The 25,454-nt window shown below is 37.8% G+C and overlaps 1 protein-coding gene across 2 annotated transcripts in view; it reads left to right on the top strand.

The window, feature by feature from the left end:
- The window catches only part of SI (sucrase-isomaltase), a 302,245-nt gene that overhangs the window by 125,612 nt on the left and 151,179 nt on the right, over positions 1–25,454 (top strand). For both annotated transcript variants that reach the window (XM_089675454.1, XM_089675455.1), the window contains exons 28-35: positions 497–593; positions 1,517–1,629; positions 1,718–1,843; positions 9,734–9,862; positions 16,951–17,061; positions 17,163–17,225; positions 21,556–21,672; positions 24,925–25,009. In XM_089675454.1, coding sequence (XP_089531580.1) covers positions 497–593; positions 1,517–1,629; positions 1,718–1,843; positions 9,734–9,862; positions 16,951–17,061; positions 17,163–17,225; positions 21,556–21,672; positions 24,925–25,009 — 841 coding nt within the window. The remainder of the gene's footprint in view (positions 1–496; positions 594–1,516; positions 1,630–1,717; positions 1,844–9,733; positions 9,863–16,950; positions 17,062–17,162; positions 17,226–21,555; positions 21,673–24,924; positions 25,010–25,454) is intronic.

The raw sequence follows: 25,454 nt of genomic DNA, 5'->3' as shown, positions 1-25,454 counted from the left end.
AGTAATAAATGCCTTCTTGGTATTTTATAGATGTATAGAAGCACACACAGAAATACATTTAGGGTTTGTTTAAAGTATAAGTTCATCTTTACACAAATGCAGGTCTCCTACAGACTGCCAATGTAGCTGCTTGCTCGTACATCCCATAGGAGCAAGCCAATACTTCTGACAGGAAGAATTCGTGAACTACCACAGCGCTGCACAGTGCTGTGGTAGTTCATTGAGGACTACAAGCTGTCAGCAACTAAGGCTGTCAGGACCTGTAGTCCATTCATTCACAGAGGACTGTGAATGAACGAAGCAGATGTGTGGGTGGAGCCCTGCACGCCTGCGCTGTTTTTGAAAAGTGACGGGGGGGGCAGCTGCTGGATCGGGAACATGTTACATATTCCACCCTAAAAACGGGTGGAACATGTAACATGTTCCCAAAGGGGAACTTCTGTACAAGTACATATACAAACATTAACAAATATATTTAATTTTACTCTCTCTCTAGGATCATCTAAACTCTTATGGCGTTCAACCATTTTATATGGGGCTTGATAACACAGGAAATGCACATGGTGTTCTTCTGTTGAACAGCAATGCTATGGGTAAGATTATATAGAAGTCTGCTTTGAATGTCCAGAGGGGATATGCCAAAAAAGTGCTAGTCTTTTTTCACAAAATTTAATTGAAGCAAACTGACCCCAAAGGTTAAGTGAAAACATGAAACAAATTAGACCTAAGCTGCAGTAGTTTAGAAGATTGCTGTAATTCACTCCTTGAAATCACACATCAGTTTGGGGAAGTATCATTACCACGATTTCAGGGGAAATGAAGGGAGATGTGTTAAACTGTGGAAATGGAGGATGCTTACATCCATAAGAGTACTGTAGAATATATGGATAGTTCATATAATAGAGAACTTGAGAATACATTTTTACTTGAATTGGCAATTTAAAGGGGACCTTGCAACTAAATAGAAAAGTCCGCTTGCTTAGTGTACCCCCCACTTGCTATAGCCATGAAATAAACTTTGATACAAAACCTGTGGGACAAAAAGGTTAGGCTGCTATAGTTACCTTTCCTTGGTTTTCCTAGGATATTATACTAACCTTTTCCCTGCCTTCTGCCCCTAATGCCTAGGCAAAAATGACATCCTTGACCAGATCTTGAAGGATGATGAGTAGCCTAAATACCATGAAAAGACAATACTTCACAGTGGTGCATGTTGTCTTGTTGGATTTGGATCACTTAGCATCCCCCGCAGCATTATAAAAGGAGGAGGACACTCTAGTTTAACTTGCTTGGATTGCAAGGTCTGCTTTTAGTCCTAAAATTCTTACAAATTAAATGGTCTACCTGAAAAAGATTTTGGGTTTTCATTCAGGCATAACAATAATGCACCAGAACACCCGCTACCTGGATTTATTCTACATTATCATAACCTACAAAAACAGAACCTTAAGTTATATTTTTTTTATTCAGTGTTAATCATTTCCTGTATCTGTAACATTTACCTTTTTACTGTCAGATTTGACACTACAGGAAACACCTGCTCTAACATACCGCACTATTGGAGGAATTTTAGATTTTTATGTAGTTTTGGGTCCCAAACCAGAAGATGTTGTCCAACAATACACAGCAGTAAGTAGCCTTTTGTTTTGACTAGAATGGTTGAGTACATATAAAAAACCTTCTATACAGTCTTTTGTTTGTTTTTTCATTTTCTCAGCTTGTTGGACGTCCAGTAATGCCATCCTACTGGGCTCTTGGATTCCAGCTGTGTCGTTATGGATACAAGAATGATGCAGAAATTGCTGATTTATATGAAAACATGAAACGGGCCAATATTCCCTATGTGAGTACAAATATTACACATTAACCGCTTGCCCACCGCCCTGTAGTAGAACTACTGCTACAGGGTGGCAGGGCTGCACAAAATCACGTGTATATATACGCAAGGTGCATTTCCAGGTAAGGGGCACGCTTGCTTGCCTACCCATGCTGCCATTGGCGGCTAGGGATGTCAATCACCAGGTGCCAGTGGGGAATATCTGTGTAAAGCTGACAGGGGAGAGGCCTGTGTGTAAACAACATAGGCCTCTCTCCTGCCAGCAAGGACAGGCTGCTTTGTAGTTCTCTGCACAGCAGAGAACTACAAAGCAGCATGTCTCCATTATAAAACAGCACACATAGTAAAACACACACAGTACACAGTTAACCCTTTGATGGCCCCAGATGTTAACCCCTTCCTGCCCAGTGTCATTAGTACAGTGTCAGTGATTTTTATTAGCACTGATCACTGTATTAGTGTCACTGGGGATGTCAGTGGCAGTTAGTTAGTTCCCACCCAGTTTCAGAATGCCTGCTGAAGTCTTGCAGTCCCACTATAAATTGCTAATCTCTGCCATTACTAGTATAAAAAAATAAAAATAAAAATTCCAGTATACAATTAGGTCCATATATATTTGAACACAGGCACAATTTTTGATTTTTTCAGGTATTTACAAAAACATACTCAAGCTATAGCTATATAATAGATATGGGCAGAAAGTGCATACTCTCAGGTTTAATTTGAGGGTATGTACATCCGAATTGAAGAAAGGGTTTAGGAATTACAGCTCCTAAGAGTAACCATCCACCCTTTTTCAAGGGACTAAAAGTAATTGGACAATTGAATACTATCATAAATAAAATGTTCATTTTTAATATTTTGTTGAGAATCCTTTACTGGCAATGACTGCCTGAAGTCTGGAACCCATGGACATTACCAAAGACTGGGTTTCCTCCTTTCTGATGCTTTGCCAGGCTCTAACTGCAGCTGTCTTCAGTTCTTTGCCTGTGGGTCTTTCTGCCTTTAGTTTAGCCTTCACCAAGTGAAATGCATGCTCAATTGAGTTGAGATTAGGTGATTGACTTGTCCATTGCAGAATATTCCACTTATTTTCTTTCAAAAACTCCTGGGTTGCTTTTGCAGTGTGTTTTGAATCATTGTTCATCTGTATTGTGAAACGCCGCCCAATCAACTTTGCTGCATTTGGCTGAATCTGGGCTAACAGTATATCTCTAAACACTACAGAATCCATCATGCTGATTCTGTCTTCTGTCACATCATCAATAAACACCAAAGACCCAGTGCCACTGGAAGCCATGCATGCCCATGCCATTACACTGCCTTCACCATGTTTTACAGGTGACATTGTGTGCTTTGGATCATGAGCTGTTCCAAACCTTCTCAACACTTTTTTCTTTCCGTCATTCTGGTACAGATTATTTTAGTTTCATCCGTCCAAAGAATGCTTTTCGAAAACTGGTCTTGCTTTTTTACATGTTTTTTGGCAAAGTCTAATCTGACTTTTCTATTCTTCAGGCTTATGAATGGTTTGCACCTTGTGGTGAACCCTCTGTATTTGCTCTGGTGTAGTCTTCTCTTGATTGTAGACTTTGACAATGATACGCCCACCTCCTGGAGAGTGTCCTTCACTTGTCTGGATGTTGTGAATTGGTTTTTCTTTACCATAGAGAGGAGCAATTGGAATGTATACAGGATTTTTGGGACTATCACCATCTTAATCAGATTTATACGCCCCATCCATGAGACCCAGCACATTGAGAGTCCTCTCAACTCATCCTTAATTTCATTTATTAATGGGATATAGTTTATTTGATACAAGTTATTTATTGAGGAGGTTAAATTTATTCCCAGATAATGTAATTCCCTCTCCCTCCATGTAAATGGAAAGTCTTCTTGCAAGGACTGCATTTTTACCTTTGAAACATTGAAATTTAAGATCTCAGATTTTGAAGGGTTTATTTTCAGATTTGACAGCTCTCCGTAGTGTTTTAATAAACCCATTAGATTAGGCAATGTCAATCTAGGGTTCACAATGTAAAACAGCATGTCATCTGCATACGCTGCTACTTTACGCTCTACTTCTCCTATCTTAATTCCTGTAATATTTTCGCTTTTTTTTTTTACCGACAAAAGTGGTTCCAGGGATAAGACAAATAGCAACGGGGATAATGGACATCTCTGTCTAGTGCCATTATACATTGTAAAGGTCCCTGATAGGGACCTGTTTACCTTAACTGCTGCTGAAGGGCTATTATAAAGCCTTTTTATCCACCTTACCATTTTTCCCCTGTTCCTAATACCGCTAGCGAATTTATCATAAATTCCCAATCTACCCTGTCGAAAGCTTTTTCTGCGTCAGTCGACAATATAATTGTTGGCTGCTTTACTCTTTTTTCTTTTTGTAAAAGGAGCAGTGTTCTTAAACTGTTGTCTCTCCCTTCACTCCCTGGGATAAAACCCACTTGATCTAGATGTATCTACTCAGGCATCAGCTCTTTCATCCTGGTAGCTAGCACTTTCACAAATAATTTTGTATCTATATTTAATAGTGAAATAAGTCTATAACTGGCACATTTTGAACTATCCTTTCCTTCTTTAAGGATAATTGTTATATACACATGCAGTGATTCTTCTCTCATTTCCATCCCCTCTCCGAACGCGTTCATGTTTATACAGAGTCTAGGGACCAGTAACTCTTTACATTTCTTATCATAGCCCACTGTATATCCATCGAGACCTGGGCTCTTTACTCCTGCTGTACTCCTCAGGGCCATTCTAATTTCATCCTGGGAAATTACTCATTCTAGGGATACTAATTTTGCTTCTGATATTTTTGGTAGATCTGCTGCCTTTAAGATTTCTTGCCTTTTCCTTCTCTTTTCTTCCTCTGTTACTTTCAGATTTATAGGATTCACCTCATAAAGCCTACTATGAAACCTTTGAAATGTGTTAGTGATACCAGTGGTGGAGTATACCAATTCCCCTTTATCATATTTAATTTTTTCTATACATTTTTTTTATTTCTTTTCCTTCAATATTTTCATAAGATATTTTCCTGGTCTATTCCCCCACTGGTATCTTTCCTTTGAAACTCTATTAAAGACTTTCCTTGTTTCGTGTTCCAATAGATCTTTCAGTTCTTCTCTTTGGAGGGTAATCTTCTGTTGTAAGTCTATATCCTGCTTTTTTTATATGCCTATGTCTAATTTGTATAATTCTTCCGTTACCCCCCTTTAGTTTTCTCCCTCCCTTGTTCTTTCTTTTTTTTTGTCCCTACAGCTATCAAGATTCCCCTCACGTAGGCCTTATGTGCCTCCCATATAGTAGCCACAGATACGTCTTCGGTTTCATTCGGAGCAAAAAATTACTCTATCTCTTCCCTTACAGCGGAGTTCCACCCAAAAGGGGAATTTCCACTTTAATGCATTGACTCCCGCTCCCCATTAAGGATTGGCACCTTTGGGGAGCGGGGGGGGGGAAAGTTGTCCTCCCTCCCCGTAGTCTTCTGGGACACGTGACAGGTCCCAGAAGACTACGGGGCCAGTCACAAAGTGTAGCGCTTCTCGCGCATGTGCAGTGGGCACCCAGCTGTGAAGCCACAAGCTGTCACAGCCGGGTGCCCACACTAAAGATGCCGGCACCAGGGAGGGAAGACGGCTGGTGAAACCAGCGGTGGTGATGACACCACTGGACTGAGGGACAGGTAAGTGGCTGTATTTTAAAAGTCAGCAGCTACAGTTTTTGTAGCTGCTGACTTTTTTTTCCAGCTGGAACTCCGCTTTAACTTTTCTCTATTTTCGGGATCTTGTATAAGTGTTTAATCTCCACATAGCTCTCTTATTCCACTCACCTCCTAACCGTAGTCTCGCCGTGACAGGAGCGTGATCTGAGGTAGACATAACCTCTATCTCAGATTTAACCAAAGATTCCAATTGTCTATGCTCTATTAGAATATAGTCCAGTTGTGAATACGATCTGTGCACAGAAGATAAGAAGGTATAATCTCTAGGGTGTTTCACTCTCTATGTATCTATTCATTGATTTTGATGTAACCTCCTTTTCAACATTCTTAATTTTCTACCTCCCTCTCTCTGCGCACTCGAAGACACATCCATCCATGGATCCAAATAAAAATTAAAATCTCCTGCCATGATCAAACTACCCCTCTTAAATTTCATAATTTTCCCGAAGAAATACTTCTGGATTTTAATTTGGGCAATAGATGTTAACCAATGTATATTTTTGTCCCTGCATTTTTCTTCTCAAACCTAGATACCAATTTCTCCTCATCCTCAAAACCTATATTTTTTGAGAATCCGATTGTAACTCCTTTAGCCCTCTTTTTTGGTGAATTTGCATAATGCCAGGTTGGATAGTACCTTGAATATAGCTTAACATTGGTATCATAAGATAGGTGTGTCTCTTGTAGAAATACCACATCCGTAGAATGTTGGTGTACCTCCCTCAGTATCTTGTGTCTTTTAGTTGGAGAATTTAGACCTTCACATTATGTCATAAAATTATTCAAGCACATTTCTATTTACTATTTGTCTTCTCCTCTACATTTCCCTTTATGGGTAATAATTCATAGGCTATTAAAATCATGGACAGCTACCCTACCCCGCACTGCACTGCTTCCCTCCCATCCTCCCATATCCAACCCCCCATCCCATACCCAACTTACTCTTAAGAATCCCCTATATATTGCCCTGGAATCAGATGCAGGATTACGCCACTAGTGATTCCTGTTTTAGGGTATGGCTCTGAAAATACACGCCTATTCTGGCCCTCCTCTCTCAGCGTGGAGGTTTTTGATTTTGTATCCTGTTTGGCCTCCAGACGTCCCGCCATTTCAGGTTTCCTCAAGGAAAGCAGATGGAAAACAAAGGGGAAGATAGATGGAAGAGAGAAGGCAGAGAGAAAAAACTACCCGCCTACCCAACCCATACGGCAGTGCTGGAAATTGGCTTCCCCTTCCTCACCCTTCCTCTCCCCACCCCTGCCCCCCATCCTCCCTCCCGACCCCATCTCTGGCTATCTTCTCCTTTTATTTACTTGCTACCATTTCTCATTTCTTAATTCTGCTCTCTCCTTAGACCCTTCTGACCACCTCACAATATCCACATTCTGCAATTCTAGTTTTTCACAAAAGTCTCTTAATTCTTCTGGAAATCTCAACCTTGCCGATTTCCCATCTTTTTACCCAATCAGGCACACTGGGAACCCCCCAGTTATACTGAACTCTTTTCTCTCTCATCTGATCCAGTAACGGTTTCAACAGTCTTCTTCTGGCCAGAGTCGTAGAAGTTATATCCGCAAAAACTTGCAAGTTCTTTTCGCCAAATTTCATTTTGGATGTCTCATGCAATTTTTTTCATATTCTCTCTCTTTCCTCATGATAATGAAAATAGACAATCACATCTCTTGGAAGTTCTGCTGTAATTCCTGGTGGACGTCTATTTCTATGCTATCTCTCAATTTTTAGAGAGTCTGTGTCTGATCTTCCTATCAATGGATTAAACACACTCCTTATTTTTTCCCACGGGTCCTCTTCTCTTGGATCTTCTGATAGGCCCCGAACCCTCAAATTATTTCTTCTCTCTCTGTTCTCTTGGTCTTCTAATTTATATGAGAGCTTCCTGTGTTCCCTTTTCATTTCTTCCACCTGTATTTCCAGTTTGATAATCTGCTAGGCTTGGGTCTCCATTTTCTCTTTTACTTCTTCTACTCTTGTTAACATTCATCCCAGATCTTTATGAATCATGGAAAGTTCCAATTTTGCAAACATTTCTGCCATCTTGGTTTTTGTTGGAATTTTAGATATAGCTCCTTGTTGTTTCATCACATTTTGCTCAATGTAATAACATTGTCACTATTTATATATTCATTCATCAAATTTCGGTCCCACATTCCAAATGACATCTAGTTTGCTCCCCATCATATTTTCTGCTTTCTTCTTGTTGTTTCTCAGGGCATTGTATCTCTGGACTTTTTCCCTGTATTGGCATATAATTCTTAATTGTACTCGTGTTTGCATTCGATTGCAGAGTTTTTGCCCCTCCACCCTTAGCGGATCTACTCTTCATATTGATTGAGCATATCTGCTGATTATCTGTTCACTGCTCACAAGCGATATTATCACACCTGTGGGAGGCCCCTCCTCCTAGTTGTTCTCTGTCACATATACAGTCTCCGATAACTTTAAAAGGATATGCGATATTAGCACATTCACTTAGTGTTGAAATGTTTGTGCTTGATTCCGTGAGGCTATATACATTTTACAACAATTGCAAGTCTAACTCATCCTGTTAAATATTCAGTTTTATTTTATGGAGAATACAAAAGAATAATAGGATCACTCATAACTCTAAACTTGATGGAAGAAAATCAGTAACTGAGGCAGGAAAAGAGGAAGCTAGCAGATAACTGCCCATTGACATCTACCTACAACTGAAATATCACATCTGGGTGTACTGCCCCAACACAATATATTCAGTATTCTCTACACAAAATGTATCATACCAGTGTTAAAAATGTTGCATTTATTGAACTATATTGTCCTGGTGATTGAACTTTCAGGCCGCACTGTCTCATATGCTCTATAGAGGCAATATGGTTGTTACGTGATATCCTGTGAAGAAGGAACTCCATTTTGTGTGTAATTTAGTTTTTTTGATAGTCAACTTTAAATCACATTTGTACTGTCTCTTTCCTGGTTAACCAAAATCTTCATTTCTAGAGTTCCAGAAAAACCCTAAAGCGGAATTCCTCTCAAAAGTGGAAGCTCCACTTATTTGCTTCCTCCCCCCCATCACTGTCATATTTGGCACCTTTTGAGGGGGAGCGGGTATTTGGTTTTGACAGGTACCCACTCCCACTTCCGGCTCAGTTCGCTGCAGCAAAGTGAGCCGGGGGTTTGGCCCCTTCCTCCCTCCTTCCTCTCCATGGAGGATACACCACTGCTTCCATATGCTCCTCTTTTCCTTTATATGTTCAGACAGACGTGCAATACTCTAATCTCATTTCCTATGTGATTTTGGTAATTTAAAAGCAAGTGCAGATTTTATATATGGTTCAAATATGAATGAAAGAGTTTTGTGGTCTGCATTATGCACAGACTGACCTATTTGCTTTTCCATCTTTCACACGGGGAAAAACGTAATTTTTGTGTTGGGCAACTACCTATAGGAAACCGCACATTGTCCTGATATAGGATCTAGGAACTCTAGATTTTGTCCCTTCTAGCTCAAGATTACTCATTACACAATAATAATATTATTATATAGTATTGATTAAAAAAAAAACAGTGCAGTTACAACGCAATTCAAGACAAGGGGATTTGGAGGGCTCTGCTTATGAAAACTTACAATCTAAAAGGGAAGAGCAAATGATACAGAAAGGTAATAAATGTGTGGGGACTTGTTGAAAAATTAAAATTTCACTCCTTAGATAAAGGTGTGCGATAGGCTTGACTGAAGGGGTGTGTTCTCAAGGATTTCCTAAACGTAGACAAAGCAGCAATCAGCCAGACAGATTGAAGTGGGTAGCTCCAAAGGAGGGAAGAGGCTCAGGAGGAGTCCTGGATATAAGCATGACACAAATTGACATTGCACACTAGAAAGCAAGAGGTCTTGGGAAGAGCGAAGAAGACTATTTCAGTGATATTTTGACACGAGGTTGGTAATGTAGTTGGAAGGTAGAGTTGTGGAAGGCTGAGTTGTGGAAGGCTTTGTATGTCGTTGTTAATATTTTGAATATTAACTGTGTTGCTTTAATAGTTAATTTTCTAATCAAAAGAAGATTTGATTAAAAATCATTATACCTTTTAATTCTTAATTTGAGGTGTTATTATATTTGCTTTGCAATAAAGTGCACTTGTGTTTGCCTCTACAGGATGTACAATATGCTGACATAGACTACATGGAGAGACAATTGGACTTTACACTTGGTAACAACTTCTCAGGACTGCCAGCCCTGGTTGACCGAATAAGAGCAGAAGGAATGAAATTTATTATTCTCTTGGTGAGTGATGTGCATATAAACAGAAAAGTGAGACAGCTGAAAATTAAAAAAATTTAAATAATTAAAGAATCTAAAATATGAGGGCATAACTTTTTCTCGATTTAATCTTTAAACTCAGACGTAATAATTGACAATTACCAAATTAATAATGACTTAAGAACATTATAGTAATGAAAAGCTTACATTTGAAAATAAATAATCATAATAATAATGTATGTTTGTTGCTGCTGCAATTTGCTTGCACCCATTTTAAAATGTTTTTTTTTTACTTTCTGTATAGAGATACAGTATGTCTCCAAACATCATATTCTGTCATATTGTTAATATTTCCTTCTGTATTTATTTGTTTGTTTTTTAAATTGTAGAGGGATACATTATCCAATGTGTTACTAATTTAATAGGAATGTTTTTTGGCAAAAAAAAAAAAGGATATTAAAATCAGTAGTAGGTGACCTAGGATCCCACTGTGCCCAGTGCTAAAGTTTATTTCAACACTTGTGGAAAGATTCTGAAAAAATGTTACAGTAATTTGTCATTCATGTTATACTTATTCTGTGGCACTACAACAAATGTTTCTACAGTAGTATCCCGATTGTATCAGTAGAGATTTCTTTAAGAGGCCATAATTTTATATACACATCATTGTAACATCAACTGTGATTTAACAGTTGCATTGTTTTTGAAAATATGGTTAAAATATATTTACAGTATATTTAAAGTGGCATGCTTTCTGTACAGCTACTGTACAATCTCTAGGTTTTTTGTTCTCAAGAATGTATATATTTTATTGTAAAAGACTGCCTATAGACATCATGTGATGGTCAGTTTGTGCAATGTTCAGAGATCCTAAACACTGGGCTAATTCCAAAGATACAATAGCAAAAAAGGAAAATCCAGTGCAGCAAATAGACATTTTTCACTGACTGACAGATAATTGGCATTGCAATTGTGGTTAGAGTTCAGTCAAATTATCCAGACCAGGTATTAATGCACTAATTTGTATAGGAACTTCAAAGTCTACATAATAAAAAAAAATGCAGTATAGGTAATCTCTACACTATATGCAGAAATACTAGTTGATCCAGACAGAAGGCTTAGTTCCTAATTTCCTGGTGTGGACTGACAATACAGTACTTTTTCTAGACTGAAATCTTAAGAAATGGTGTTAGTATGCTTTTGCTTAACTACAGAATCCATCCCAATAACATTAGCTCCACAACATAGAATGCATAGTTTTGTAGTTCACTTGTGAACTGTGAGGTTTGCTTAGACTCATCCAATTAGAAATGCAGAGACACTAACTAGATCTATTGAAAACCAAGACCTCTACTGTGCCACATCCAGTTTTGTACAAACAAAAAGAATATGGGAAAAGATCCCCACAATAATTATTGTAGTTTACACAGACAAAATATAAATATAGAACATTTTTATTACAATATCTCAATAAAACATACAAATAAGGAATTCATAAAAATGAACACCTCATATACAACAATGTGATATAAAAACAATACCCCAAAAAGATTAGGACACATTAACCTATATACTATGTACACCCAACCCAGGTGAATTGAGATAGATAGGTCCCAATCTGCAGGTCAGCACGTTTCACAGGGAAAGTAGTTCTTCAGGACCATAAATTATGGGGTATAGACAGAAAACACAAAACCAATATTACCAAACAATAGAGATACATAAGACATTTGAACTCCTCATCATACATATTAGTGAATACACATAGGGTATGCTTACACTGAAAATGGCTGCCTGGCATCATGTGTAATAAGTCTGGGGAGTGGGCACAGAGGTTTCAAATGACCGGACAGGCCAAATATGTAATAAGTATGCTCCTAAAAGAACTTAGAAAAGTACAAAAAAAGCAATAAGGCAAATATATATAAAAGCTTAATATGGTCCCCAATTACAAAAACTAGGTGAAGTAAATACTCACCTAATGATATAAAACCATAGGATATAGCTGTATACTAGTTAAAGATCAATAGATGTTACGGTTCCCCAAACCACATCCAACAGGATAAATGTGTAAGGGCCCTGAAATGTAGGAATTCTAAAGCCTGAGATAAAAATAGATAAAGGGGATGGTATATTAACCGGAGACAGTCATCTAATCCCCATTTTATACTCAAAAAGAAGATACACCATATGTCCAAAGACTTATATTCATTAATTACCTTCAGAAGAGATGGCTGTATGTCATTTATGGGGAATGAAACTAAATGTTTCCCTCTTTTTCCCATTAAGACTAGTCAACATGTTATCTATCCATAAACAACAATGTATCAAAGTTAATAGCCAATCAAGCCCGCAAAGGCCTAAATAATAAACCATCTGCTGAACAAACTTAATATTAGCCTGACTTGTCCATCATCAATGTCTCCCAGGGCTGCCCTAGAGGGGACCTAATATACCCCCACAAACCTGCCTGCCCACCCAATAAGGCACCAGGGGACGATGTAATCTTGTTGTGTGCGCCCCAACCGCCATGAACACACAAGATGGCACCCGGCTTGGCAGATGGTGTACACACGGGCACCCCGAATGCTAGAGGAACATTCCACACAAGATGGAACAACAGTAGATTGTCCCAAAGCATAAGCAACAGGTAAACCTCACACCCCCACACCAAGGAGGGGAAAGGACAAGTATGGGGAGAATGTGCCCACCCCCAGACTGGTCCACTCTTCCCAAGCAGCCATTTTGCAGAAGACCAAAACAACATGCACATGTAATATTTAATAATATGTATACACAGTACATTGCAATCCAACCACCCAAATTGAGCAATAGAGTAACTGGAAAAACATGGGGACTATTAATAAAGTGACAGATTCAAACCTTCAAGTCACATAAAGGCCAGCAGGATGGACTAAGGAACACATACAAAAGGACCCCTTACCCCGTAGATGTTAACCCGTGTACAGGTAAGTACGGGCAACAGTGTATACTCTCCGGCGCTCCAGGAAATCAATGCCAAAGGAAGGCCAGGGGAACCAGAACAAAAGGTAGCATATGGATACTGTTTCAGAGATGCAGCCCTCCTCAGATTGGGAAATCAACAACTGGAAAAAAGCATACAGGTGGCACAAACACCTAGTGCATTATCCAAGGTTTATTTGAAATGAAAAAAGGACAAAAATATACTCACAAACATAGCATGTATGCAAAGCTTGTAAGACCATGGAGATGGCCACACAAATGGCAGGGTGTCCAACTATCAGTACGGTCGGCTTGGTGACGCATTTCTGGGACAAGTCCCTTTCCTCAAATAAACCTTGGATAATGTACTAGGTGTTTGCGCCACAAGTACGTACGGGGCTTGTTCAGGGGAAAACCAAGAACTAAAGCATAAAAAAAAACATAACTATATAATGACTTAAAGCTTATTGCCTCATTCAGGCTAGGAAAAGAAAATTATTTTGTCAAAATCTCCACTCCACAGATCAACCAATATGCATTCCAGAGCTGCAGAATTTAATGACACTTGTGTCATGCTTGCGACACAATGCCATATGTCTACCAATAGGCGTGGAAAGCTTATTAGTTTTAACATAGTATATATGATCTTTTATCACGCACCAAAATTGACCAATAAACCTAAATACGAGATACGGCATGCTTATGAACCTATTGAGCATAGATTCCTAGGTTCAGAATATATTGTATTACAAGATGGCGAACTCACGTCACAATGTCACTTTATATCATGGTAAATACTGTATATAAGATCAATAAACATAATTTTTTAGCTTAAGGTCCATATTATTGCAGAGTGGCAGACCCAACGTGTTTCACGGCTAGTAAGATTGCCTCCTCAGTAGTATTCTGTGGAGAAATCTATAAAAAACATAAAAATAGAAATTTTTCATGAGCATAGCATAAGTTCCAGTATACATAGTTTAATTTATACAACAATCTGTGAGCCAGACTCTACAATAACAAGGATATTTTACCACAACCATATTACACAGCTGGCCCAGTTGTGGAATTCCCTAAAGCCCATTACTTGGCCTTAGGCAATGTACTCCTATGCATATTTGCAAGTAAAGGAGATGCTCCAGTGACTACATGCAGAAACAAGCAGAGAGTAGACAATCTATAGCATGTATTAGGAAAAGATTTTAAAGCATATGGTATTCTTACAGATGTGAAGCTATGTATAAAATATAATAATCTATAGGAGGGTTGTAGAGAATTGGCATATAGGAGCCATGGCGATATACATAAATAAACTTTTATTGTCTCAAGGTTTGATGGACCCACCAGGAGTCCATCTGTAAGTACGTTTTCCTACCTGGATAACAAAATTGCATTAAAGTAGGCGTATAAGAGAAATTGCTATGCGTGGCTACTCTAAATAGTAGGTGGTTACCACCACCCACCCATATAGCATAGGGATAACTACGACTGTGGACATTGGTCTTGTATATGAAAACAATAAATCCCTCTATAAGTATACATAATAACATACTAGGTAAAATATCGGCCAGCAATAGTGTTCCACAATGTTGTTCAACACGCCATATTGTTTACCTGTGTCATACACTGGACATATTTGGAAGGAAAATTGCACCATGTCCAACACCTGTGCCATCTATGCGGCCCATATCCCCTCTTATACTCCCTCTACGGTGGACACTGCGACAGGTGACATCACACATGACGTGTGTGCCTTGAGACTGCACATGCATGGACTGGTGTTCCCGCTCCCTGAATGTACTGGCCTTTGTTTTTCCTACATAAAATGTACCACACACAGTACATGAGGGGCATAAATGCTACCATCCGGGAGAGTAATTGTATCACCTTCCCTGATCCAAGAGCATTGCAGACATATGTCCTTTTCCTCATAAATGGCTTGTCCCTATCCTTCCCAGTGTAGTGGCTGTGCAGCACCTGGCCCCTAATGGATTTGCTACATCTGTAAACCACCTAAGGGTGGTCCTGGATGTATTTCAATACAACATCACTGGTGAGTAGATGACAGTTTTTTTTCAGGATTTCCCTCAACTGTTGGTGATATCCTATAAAACTGGTAACTGGCTTCAACGTGTTAGAGTGCTACAAAGTTCAAAATTAAATATACTGTACATATAACCCAGGACTAACCCTTCACCTTTGATAGGTTATTTTAAGAAATTTTATGCTGTACCCTTGTACCATTAGGTTCTCCATCAAAATTTTTGCCTCCCCTTCAAAATGCTTTTCGCTTGACTGTATGGTATGCTATGTATCAGAGGCTATTGATATACACAACATGCATGTAGAATGGTGTCGCAGCTGTCTCTTTTCTATAGAGACTGATAACCAAAAATCAGTCCCTCTTTACTAGAATCTAAACGTCTAATAAGTATATTTTTCTTTAGTACAGGCATGGTGAATTTCAGATCATTATAACTAAGGAATGACATAAATTCAGAAAGATCATGCTTGGCCCTAGTCCAAAGCATCAGAATATTGCCTATGTACCTGTGCCAAGCCAATACATGGTACAGGTATGTACATGCCAAATCATCAAAGAACAGTCTTCTGTCCCATCCCCCAGCTACAGGTTAGCATACAATGGGGCACAACATGCCCCCATTGCCACTCCCTGTACCTGTCAATTTACATTCAAAGATGTTACATGTCAAAATGTGTCTAAGCAACTCTAAAATAAAATCATTGACAGGTCAACTAGACTGGTCTCTCTCCTGTACAAATTATTCAACCATGCTGATCCCAAAATCATGTATATCATGTTGATCTTACAATCATAGAAATTCAGAGCAATTCTGTTCACTCTGCAGTGTTGACATGATCAATATTTTTTTTTGTTTTTTTGCCCTTAAAGAACAGATGCAACAAATGTTTTCTAAAGTATGTTTAACAGACCAAAAAGAAAATACAAGACATTTGTTGTTAGGATTTGCATTTACTTTAAAGTGGAACTCAAGACAGATACAAGTAACAAATAAATGCATTTCTGTATTCAGTAATACATCTTTAAATTTATTTTTTAAAAGCTACATTTACCTTAAAAAAATTTGTGCAGTCAAGGGGTCCCAGTAGTATAAAAAAAGCAACTTAGAAAAATTGAGTTTAATTTATATAGTATACCTGTAGGGCGATATCTCCTTTCCCTATACCTGGACTAAAAAGTACCATCCAGACAAATCTGCCCCATCCTGCTATAGAAGATCTTAACCATTCAGTGTGCCCACAGCAAAGCAGGAATGAGTGCCGTTCCTGGTTCACAAACCAATGCATGTGCAGTGCACTCTCTTTCCCCCATTGCAGCACTGCAACAACAGGAGAAAGAGCACTGTGCATGCACCAGTTTGTGAACAAGAGCACTCTTAGTGGTCAAGAAGACCCAGCTTCTATGCAAGGACAGGATGGATCTGTCAGGATGGTAGTTCTTTGGCCAGCTTAGGGGAAGCAGAGGAGGCTACATATATCTAATTTAAACTAAGCTCTATATAACTAAGCTAGACAATGTCTTTAACACTACTGGGCCACCTTAACTGCACAGTATTTTTAAAAAGATGAACGTAGCCATTTAAAGTGTATAAGTACTTGAATTTGACCTAGGATCAGACTCTCGCAATCCTTGCACAGCAGAGTTCAGACTGGGAAAGGAAGACGCAATATAAAGCACCAATCAGTTGTTCTGTATTGCAAGGCACATGCTCATGGGAAGAGAGAGCCAGGTGATAGAGATAGCTCATCAATCTCCTGCTTCTACTTTCACTGTCTAGTCACAGGGTAAGGGTAAGGAAGAGACTTTGGAAATTTGCTAAACTGTAACAGAGAAAAATCAGGTCTTCTACCCTGTCAGACAGGGCAGGGATGTGTGAGGGCCTCTATACAGTTCAGAAGTGGATGGACAGAAACAAATCCCTGAACAGGTAAGAGAGCTCTCTTTTTGGCTGTTTGCCTTGAGTTTGGCTGTGACCCATATTATATTACCAGCAGTTATGTTAGTCCTTAGATGTGCAGATTTGGCCACTTTAAGCATTTTAAATAATATTATTTAATTATTTTAAATTCACTTTACATTTTCTTTCTTTATGGATAATTTATAGGATCCTGCCATTTCAGGAAATGAAACCAAACCCTACCCAGCTTTTACCAGAGGTGTTCAAGACGATGTGTTCATCAAATGGCCAAATAGTAATGATATAGTATGGGGAAAGGTATTTATAATTATGTAAAGTGGGAAGAAGCTCATATATCATTATGTAATATGTCTGCCAGTTTTTATTGTTATACTAATTCATATTTTATTTGCTTTAAGGTTTGGCCAGATATACCCGATGTCTATGTTGATCTGTCTTTAGACTGGGATACACAAGTGAAGGTGATAAACAGTTACTTTTCAATACAATTGTTTAGGCTTTTTCATTCTTCAGAGTTCCTCATATATTTTTTAAAAGGAGTAGTTTGTATACATTATGATATGGATATAAACAATATATATACTGTATATAGAGTGAAAGTTAACCAAAAGGCTCCAAATTGTCCAATAATAACTAATCCAAGTTATCATACTCCCAAATAGTTCTTGCTCAATAAATGAAATTTATTTTAAATGAAATTTACAGTTTCAAGTGTTTCCGCCCCTTGTCAGGTGCACGGTTCACTAGCAGACTAAGAAAGTTCACTAAATAACAGCTGAAGCCTCAAAGCTGCAGCCAAAGCAAGATCCAAACCCCTGGGCTTACAATTATTCAGAAAACCAAATGAATGACTAATACAGCTTGCACTGATTTTCCCTGAATAGAAAGCTGATGCTGTGTAAGCACTGTACTTTACCTTCCGTGCTGTCTTTCCCATATACATTAAATTAGCAAAGGTCACAAAAGATTAAAGGCAAGTGCTGTGCCTTTGATTTCATGTTTGTCTGTAGTGTAGTGAATAAGCATACTCCTTTCTATAATAAAGCACATTTGGTCACATGATAAACAAGAAAAAATATCCCATGTGAGCCATGCTCGAGCCACCGCTCCAAAACTCCATTACTGCAAATTCGATAAGGTGCCCATCCAAGGAGCCTGTCCTTTCCAGGCGAAGATACAAAAAAGGAGAAGTCACACAGCGATGTCACTTATGATGATGTCACTTATGGTGTAATAAAAGCAACTTTTGTGGCCGAATAAAAATTGACTGAGCCAATTGATGCTTTCGGTGTCTGGTTTCTCCTTTTCAAGAAAAGTTCTTGTACTTTTCTGTCCAATCAATGTTGCTGTCACTGCTGGACTCTTAAAATCTGCTTGGACAACCAATCTCTCATGCTGAGATTGAGAAGTTTTAATTGAAACTAACTGAAACTCAGAAATGTTAGGATCTTCTTGTGTAGATAAATGCAGTTAAGTACTAAGTCACAAATGGACCCCATCAAATTTTATAATGTACGTGGGACCCCAGGATTCACGAATGCAGCTACGACCCAACCTAGGGGCATTCTCTGTTGGGTACACTTTTACCAACAAAAGGGAGATGTCCTTGCTTAAATTAGGAATAAAGAAATCCTGGACTTTGAAGACGCATAGATTTTGCTATTTCTCAACGCGTCTTGTTAGACACTTAAAGTGGTTCTAAAGGTTGAAGATTTGTACCTTTGTGTATTCTATGCATGAAGGTAAAAAACCTTCAGTATGCAGCCCCATTCCGTGCCCCCAGAGCAAGCGGCTTGCTCTGGTACCAATCAGTGGGGGGGGGGGGGCAGGAGCACCAGCAGGGGAAATCCCTCCCATCCGTTGACTTAAGCTGGCTGAGCCGATTATCACATTCAAGGTGGATGCTGGATTCCTTCCTGCTGTGTCATTGTGTTCTGACAGTGGAACTCCCCCACCGTCAGATTGTACTGATCATTACTGCAGCTGGTTGGCTGCATGATGTCATCAAGTGAACATCTATTAACAAGCTGGTTCGTGATAAGTCGTTGAGTCGAGATTTATCATGATTGGAAAAGGCCATACATTGATGAAAATTTGGCCAATTCCTGGTGAACCGACTGAATTTTTATCCATGTATAGCCAGCTAAAAGAGATTGTAGGAAACATATCCTGCACTCTCCTAATGACCTGCTGGTATTACTGAAAGCCTTTCATGTATCTACTTTTTGTTCACCCCTTTTGGTCTCCAATTTCTTTTGGAACCAAATAGATCCTCTTCTGGACACTGGCCCTAGCATGAGCTCATATACCTATATACAGATGTGCACTTTTGCTTGGTGGAACAAGATGTTCTTGGTGAGCATTCATCAAAGTGATTCACGATCACCTTCCTGTGACTTTACTCCACATAACGCTACTTCTATCCATCCCTCCATTTCTTGTTTACTCTCTCACTCCACTTTTCCCCTCTTCTCCCTGCCTAACCTCTTGAATTACTGAAAAGCACCCAGAAAACATTTTTGGCCCTTTCTAGTTAAAAAATCAAGTTTTTGTGACTATCATTGTCTTCTACAACTCAGTATGCCACCCTTAATCTCTCCTGCCACTCCTGGAATGCTGTAGAATTGCATATACTGTAAATCCTTTAAACTATGGTGCAATTGCATTTAAATCCTGAATAAATAAGGTGTTTTATTGTTAGTTACTGATCATATCTGTTAAGTTAATCTATTACTGACTTCAAGAGGTCATATTGATTTGTTAAGATGTCCCCTCTACCCCCACCCCCTTTTTTTTTCCTTTTTGTACCCTATACTTTTAGTATATAATCTTGATAAAAACAGATTAAGTGAAAACATTTGATTAAAAGATTAAATGCATTCAAAAACTTGTGATAGATGTGTAGGGATCTAATTTTGCTCCACCACGGGGCAAACACATCATCTACTGTACATAGCACCAATAGGTGACATAATGTTTGCCATAAGGTTCATTAGGAATTACAACTATTAATTTAAAAAAAATTATGAATTCCCTAGCAAAAGCTAGGGATTGGATTCCATGGCAATGCTACAGCATTGTAGATAGAACTTTTTCTGAAGCAAAATTTTTTATTCAAATAAATAACATTTTCTTAAACAAATCAAAGTGACAGAAGTATATTGTGTACACTCTCTAATTAGTTTAGGAACAGCTTCTGTACCTCCCTCTTGATTGATCAAGGAGTAAATACTGTTAACATCCTATGTTACTAGCAAGGACAAGGTTCCCTGTATCACCTAAGGCAAAACATTTCATTTCTGAAAAATAATTTATCCATAGTATATGCTGGAGTATTCTATAAAAATAGTGCCAAAACTCTATTCAAAAATGTTGCTATGGGAACAAAGATAGTCCCTACCTGATACAATAGGTCTGCCTGGAGGTGAGACAGGGTCTTTAGTTATTTATTTATTTATTTTATGTATTTTAAGTAACAATTGTTTGTTTTTTAACATATATTAACTTGTACAGCACTCTGTATGACAAAAAAAGAACAAAGGAATTGTTTTGCAGAGGAAATGGTAATAACACAACTACTATTTAGTCTCTGTTAACTTCTGGTCCGTATTTATTTTAGTAATATATAAAGCACTGGGATCCATGGGTATGTGGGCTGAAGGTAGTCATATGGATTTTTTTTATTGATTCCTGATCTTAAAGCTTGATTCAATACTTTTGCAACCCATTGCTAAAGACAGGGTCTTTAGTTATTTATTTATTTATTTTATGTATTTTAAGTAACAATTGTTTGTTTTTTAACATATATTAACTTGTACAGCACTCTGTATGACAAAAAAAGAACAAAGGAATTGTTTTGCAGAGGAAATGGTAATAACACAACTACTATTTAGTTTCTGTTAACTTCTGGTCCGTATTTATTTTAGTAATATATAAAGCACTGGGATCCATGGGTATGTGGGCTGAAGGTAGTCATATGGATTTTTTTTATTGATTCCTGATCTTAAAGCTTGATTCAATACTTTTGCAACTCATTTCTTTACTGCCTATATAGCATCTCTACAATTTTTTTCATTAATGGCTCCATTGCTTAATTGTTGCAAAATTTCCTTTCTTATATAATGAGGGGTCCACGCCTATCCCTAATCAATGGGTTTACATGGGATATCAATCCTCTTATGGAGGGAATCTAGTGCTGACCTTCTGCTCGGGTGGGAGAGATCAGGTGGGAATATGGTCATTATAATCCAGTGTTAACAGGTCTTAACTTCCTTGGCACTTAATAAATGAAAAGTCCAGCAGGGGCATACATAGAGGGGAAAGCTATCCTACTTTTGTTGTAAAGACTCATATATACAATACTGTATCTTGATCCAGATCAAGTTTGGACCTCATTTTCTTTTTACATTCTCTATCCAGAAACACTTGACAGGACAGTTCTGGACAGATTTGAATTTGTGCAGACTATTTAAATGTTTTACATTTATTTTCTCATGTATGCATTATATAACACTATACAACATTGGCATATTTTGAGGTGTTTTGAATATACTGTACATTGAATATGTAAGTGTAGCGTTATGAGGAAATGTAACCAGTACATGGGGAACTTACCAAGTACACGTAGATAGCCCTCAAGTGAGCTACAAGCCAGCAGTTCTATTAAGCCAACTTCTTCCTCTTACTCTTTAAAACTGTACATTTTTGGAACAGTCTTGGTGAACAACAACCTTTAGGATTTTTTTGAGATGCAGAATTTGGTGATATGTGAGTTTTTTCTTTTTATCATAGCTTTATAGAGCTTATGCTGCATTCCCTGACTTCTTTCTTAACCGAACTGCAGAGTGGTGGCACCGTGAAATTGAGGAATATCGAAGGGATTATATTAGGTTTGACGGACTGTGGATTGTAAGTAAAACTGATAGTGATGATGATAGTTATTTGTAATAGTATTACACCCAGCATGTTTAGGTCTATGAGTGGACTTGCAAACTTAGAATACAGACCTGTTAAATACATATCTAATGCACCAGTTACAAATACCTGTACTTTGTGTATATATGCATGTATGTACTGTATGTGTGTGTGTGCATGTGTGTATAACTGTGTGTATTTACACACATTTGCATTTCACTTCTGATACACTCTTGACATTTTTTCTACTATATGTTAACACTATTATATTAAACTATTTCTTTATTATCTTTCTTTTTTTCTTTATATAATATTTCTGCAGTAAATATAAATAGCAACAATCTCTTGACTAATATATAAATATAGCATGTGATATATCTTTTGTATGGCATGTGAACATAACGTGGTGTTTGGACAGTTACTGTACAATGTTATCAAACAAAGTTTACTTTAAGTTTACTGGGCCTTTAACTGGAAAGAGCGGTAGCAGTACTTATAAATGGTGTGTGTCTGTGAAGCTTGGTAATAAAGAAGTCACCATATTGAGCTTTCTATATCATAAATCATAACGCCCCCACAGTTGTATAATTTCCTATAATTAGCACTATGTTCCAAGGGAGTATGAGAGTGAAGATGTACTGTAATTCTCAGATGAAAACATTCTCTGAAAACATCTAAATTAGAAGAAACTAACTAAGGAAAATGCCATTACTGAAATAAAAAACCTTATTGTTTCCGCAAATTAATCTTAATAGTTTATGTACATCAGTCTTTTATGATTTAAAAACTATTAGCATCCTGTGGTACAGATAGGCAGCATTCACAGAGGAAGAAAGCAATACAGAAAAATATAATCAACATTGAACAAACATTTTTAATTACTAATTTCTTTGTTAAAATTGTATACCAAATTTTCCCAGTGTCTACTTGGACTGATATGTTAAACATACTGTATGAAGAATTAACCACATAGTGGAAAGTTGCAACAGTGCACATACAGAATACAATTATACTTGATATCAACAAACCACTTTTGAAAAATCACATATAGTTTGTACCTTATGTACCATCACACCAGATCTATACTGAGTATAATGCAAGTAGTTCTGTGATTTTACCATAAAAGCAATATTTTATCACAGGATTGGGCTACCATGTAACATTTTAAACTGAACTTACCCAGCTAATGCTTAAAAACCCCATGTGAGGAAAGAAATACATAGTCTACCAATGATAACCTTTTTCTTCTGAAAATGTTAGTTGCCCAAATACACTTTATGGCCAAAACTTTGTGGAAACCTGACCCTTCCATGTATTTACATGGCAAACACATTTACATTAAGGGGTACTGTACTAATTGGGTGTTTCCAGTGAAGGGTTTTGAGTCAAAGCCCTTTCTGCTCCAGCGTGATTGTATCCATGTGCACAAAAGCAGGTCCATAAAGATTTAAGGCAACACCATATTACTACCTATGTTTTTAAAATGGGATATCCAACAAGCTCATAAAGGTGTGATGGTTAATGCTCATATACCTTTGGCCACATAGTGTATCAGGCTGTGTGTCACTGGCCTAGACCAAGCATGCTTACCCGCATCTGGATTAGCAACTTATGACCTTGAAGAGGTATTGAAGCCATAGAATGCCGAGCAGCAAGCATATTCATAAGGAGGTCAGCAATGTTAGCCCCTGATTTTTTTGGTGTCCTTTAATGCTTTCATTTAATAGAAGGGGGGTATTTAGTGTCAAGAAAAAATTATCCTATACCTGGGTGAATGGATCATGTGATGAAAAAAAAATAACCTGAGATGTTAAATAAAGTATTAGAATGTTTATGTGTAAATCTTCATTATCTTAAAGTAGATAAGAAGAATCTACACAAATCTATTTATGTACTACTGCTCTATTCTTTCTAAAGCCATGTTATTATGTACTGAGTTTGTTAAAATGAAACTACTTAAGGTTTCAGCAGAAGCAGGTAAAAGTGAGCCTTCAGAAGTCTAATAATTCCCTCAAAAGATCAGACACTTGATTTAGCAGGGCACACAGGGAAGTGAATAATTGAAAAAGTCTTAGGTCCTGTGACAATCAGCAGCACAGCATGCTTCTGAGCAGCTTCAGTGACCTTATTAGTTTCTAGCAAGAAATTAGCCTTTCAGCATGAGTCCCATGTTGATGGTTTAGAAGCATTAGACTCATCCATGTGCTCTAGAGGAGGCATGCTGGTAACAGTGCAGTCACTAGAAATTTAGGATTTCACCAACCTAGGGTAACTTGTATTATTGTGTCTGTAGTTATAAGAAGTACAGAAAGAATGCAAGATTATTGCAACGCAAATAGTAGAAATTATTAGAGAAGAGCTGAAATACAACTGTGCTGTTCTGCTATACATATGAAGCAAATCCTGCCCTGTGAAGAATAAACATGTTGCTGTACCTTTTATTCTGAAACATTGCTGTAGTGTTGACCCTCTTGTTTCTGTATTTTATGAGTCAGACACCTGTAACTCATGTATGCAGATCAGAGGTCTGACTTCACTGACCACAAACTTGCCCTGTGTCACTGACACAAATGGCATTTGATTGGTACTCAGTGATCCGTGATTCTCTAGAAAGTGCCAGTTTAATTTAAAGTACCACTTACCAGTTCACTTCTACCTCACAGTGTTTTAGATGGTAACAGGCCTACAGAGATCCTATTTGTAATGCCTTTTGAGCTCAGCTGAAAGGTTTATTGTCCATTTTTCCTTTTCCCTTAGTTGCCTGTACCCATGCTCACTTACAGGACTACTCATGTGCCTTCCTTCTAAATAACTCACCTTCACTTCTTTCAACAAAGTGATCACAAGAATATAAACTAGCTTAAGATATATTATTTGTGCTACTGCTTATGCCTGTGCTACAGTATATTGATATGGCATATACTATTACCTGATTTACAGCTATATCATTGCTTTATGCCTAGTTTCTAGACATAGGGATAAGCCGGTATGGTCTCCATAGCTCTATATAAAGAGGTAGAAATGTCTGTAGATTTAAATTTAGCTTGAAAAATACTTTGGGGAGACCCTTATTTCAGATTGCAAAGAAGTTATCCAGCATATCAACAGTATTTGACATGTAATTTATGCAAAGGAATGTCTTTGTGTTTGGGGTGAATCAGCTTGCAGATTTATCTTAAAAATGGAACCAGGATACAAAGAACTGTCAAGTTAATCAGTCTTCATTATTATTACTTTTTTGTGTAGGATATGAATGAACCTGCTAGTTTTGTTCACGGATCTGTTAATGGTTGTGGGAATGAAGCCCTGAACAGACCTCCATATATGCCAAGTATGAATGACATTTGATTTACTTCCCTGTTTTTTTGTTTTTTTTCAATTCTTGCAATACAGTGTATATCTTAGTTACAGTTTTAAACAAATGATTGTTTCATGTCTAAAGATGAGAAAACTTTTTAGATTCCAATCCAGCAATCCAAATTGCTTGGTTTTCCCCAACTAAACAAAATGGCAATAGCAGTGTAGACCATCTGTGTGTTAATGTAGTATATTAAAATCCATTTTGGGCTGGTACTTGCAGAATCTGGTTAAAAAATATGACCTCCTCTTGCAAATTCCAACTCCGTTATTACAGGCACAGGGCTGTTATCAACCACTGGCACCAACAAAGAGGTGATTGGGTTAGGTAAGTTGCTAGACCCTACCTTTGTTACAGTATAAAACCAAAGGAAAAACATCACTAGTTATAAACAAATATGTTGGTTTTCTGCATGCTA

This window comes from Staurois parvus, unplaced genomic scaffold (genome assembly GCF_062004578.1).
Source record: "Staurois parvus isolate SC_StPar_1 unplaced genomic scaffold, SC_StPar_1.0 ptg000155l, whole genome shotgun sequence".
Lineage (NCBI taxonomy): Eukaryota > Metazoa > Chordata > Amphibia > Anura > Ranidae > Staurois > Staurois parvus.
The sequence above is the reverse complement of the archived record's forward strand: the minus strand, read 5'-3'. Positions and strand labels throughout refer to the sequence as shown.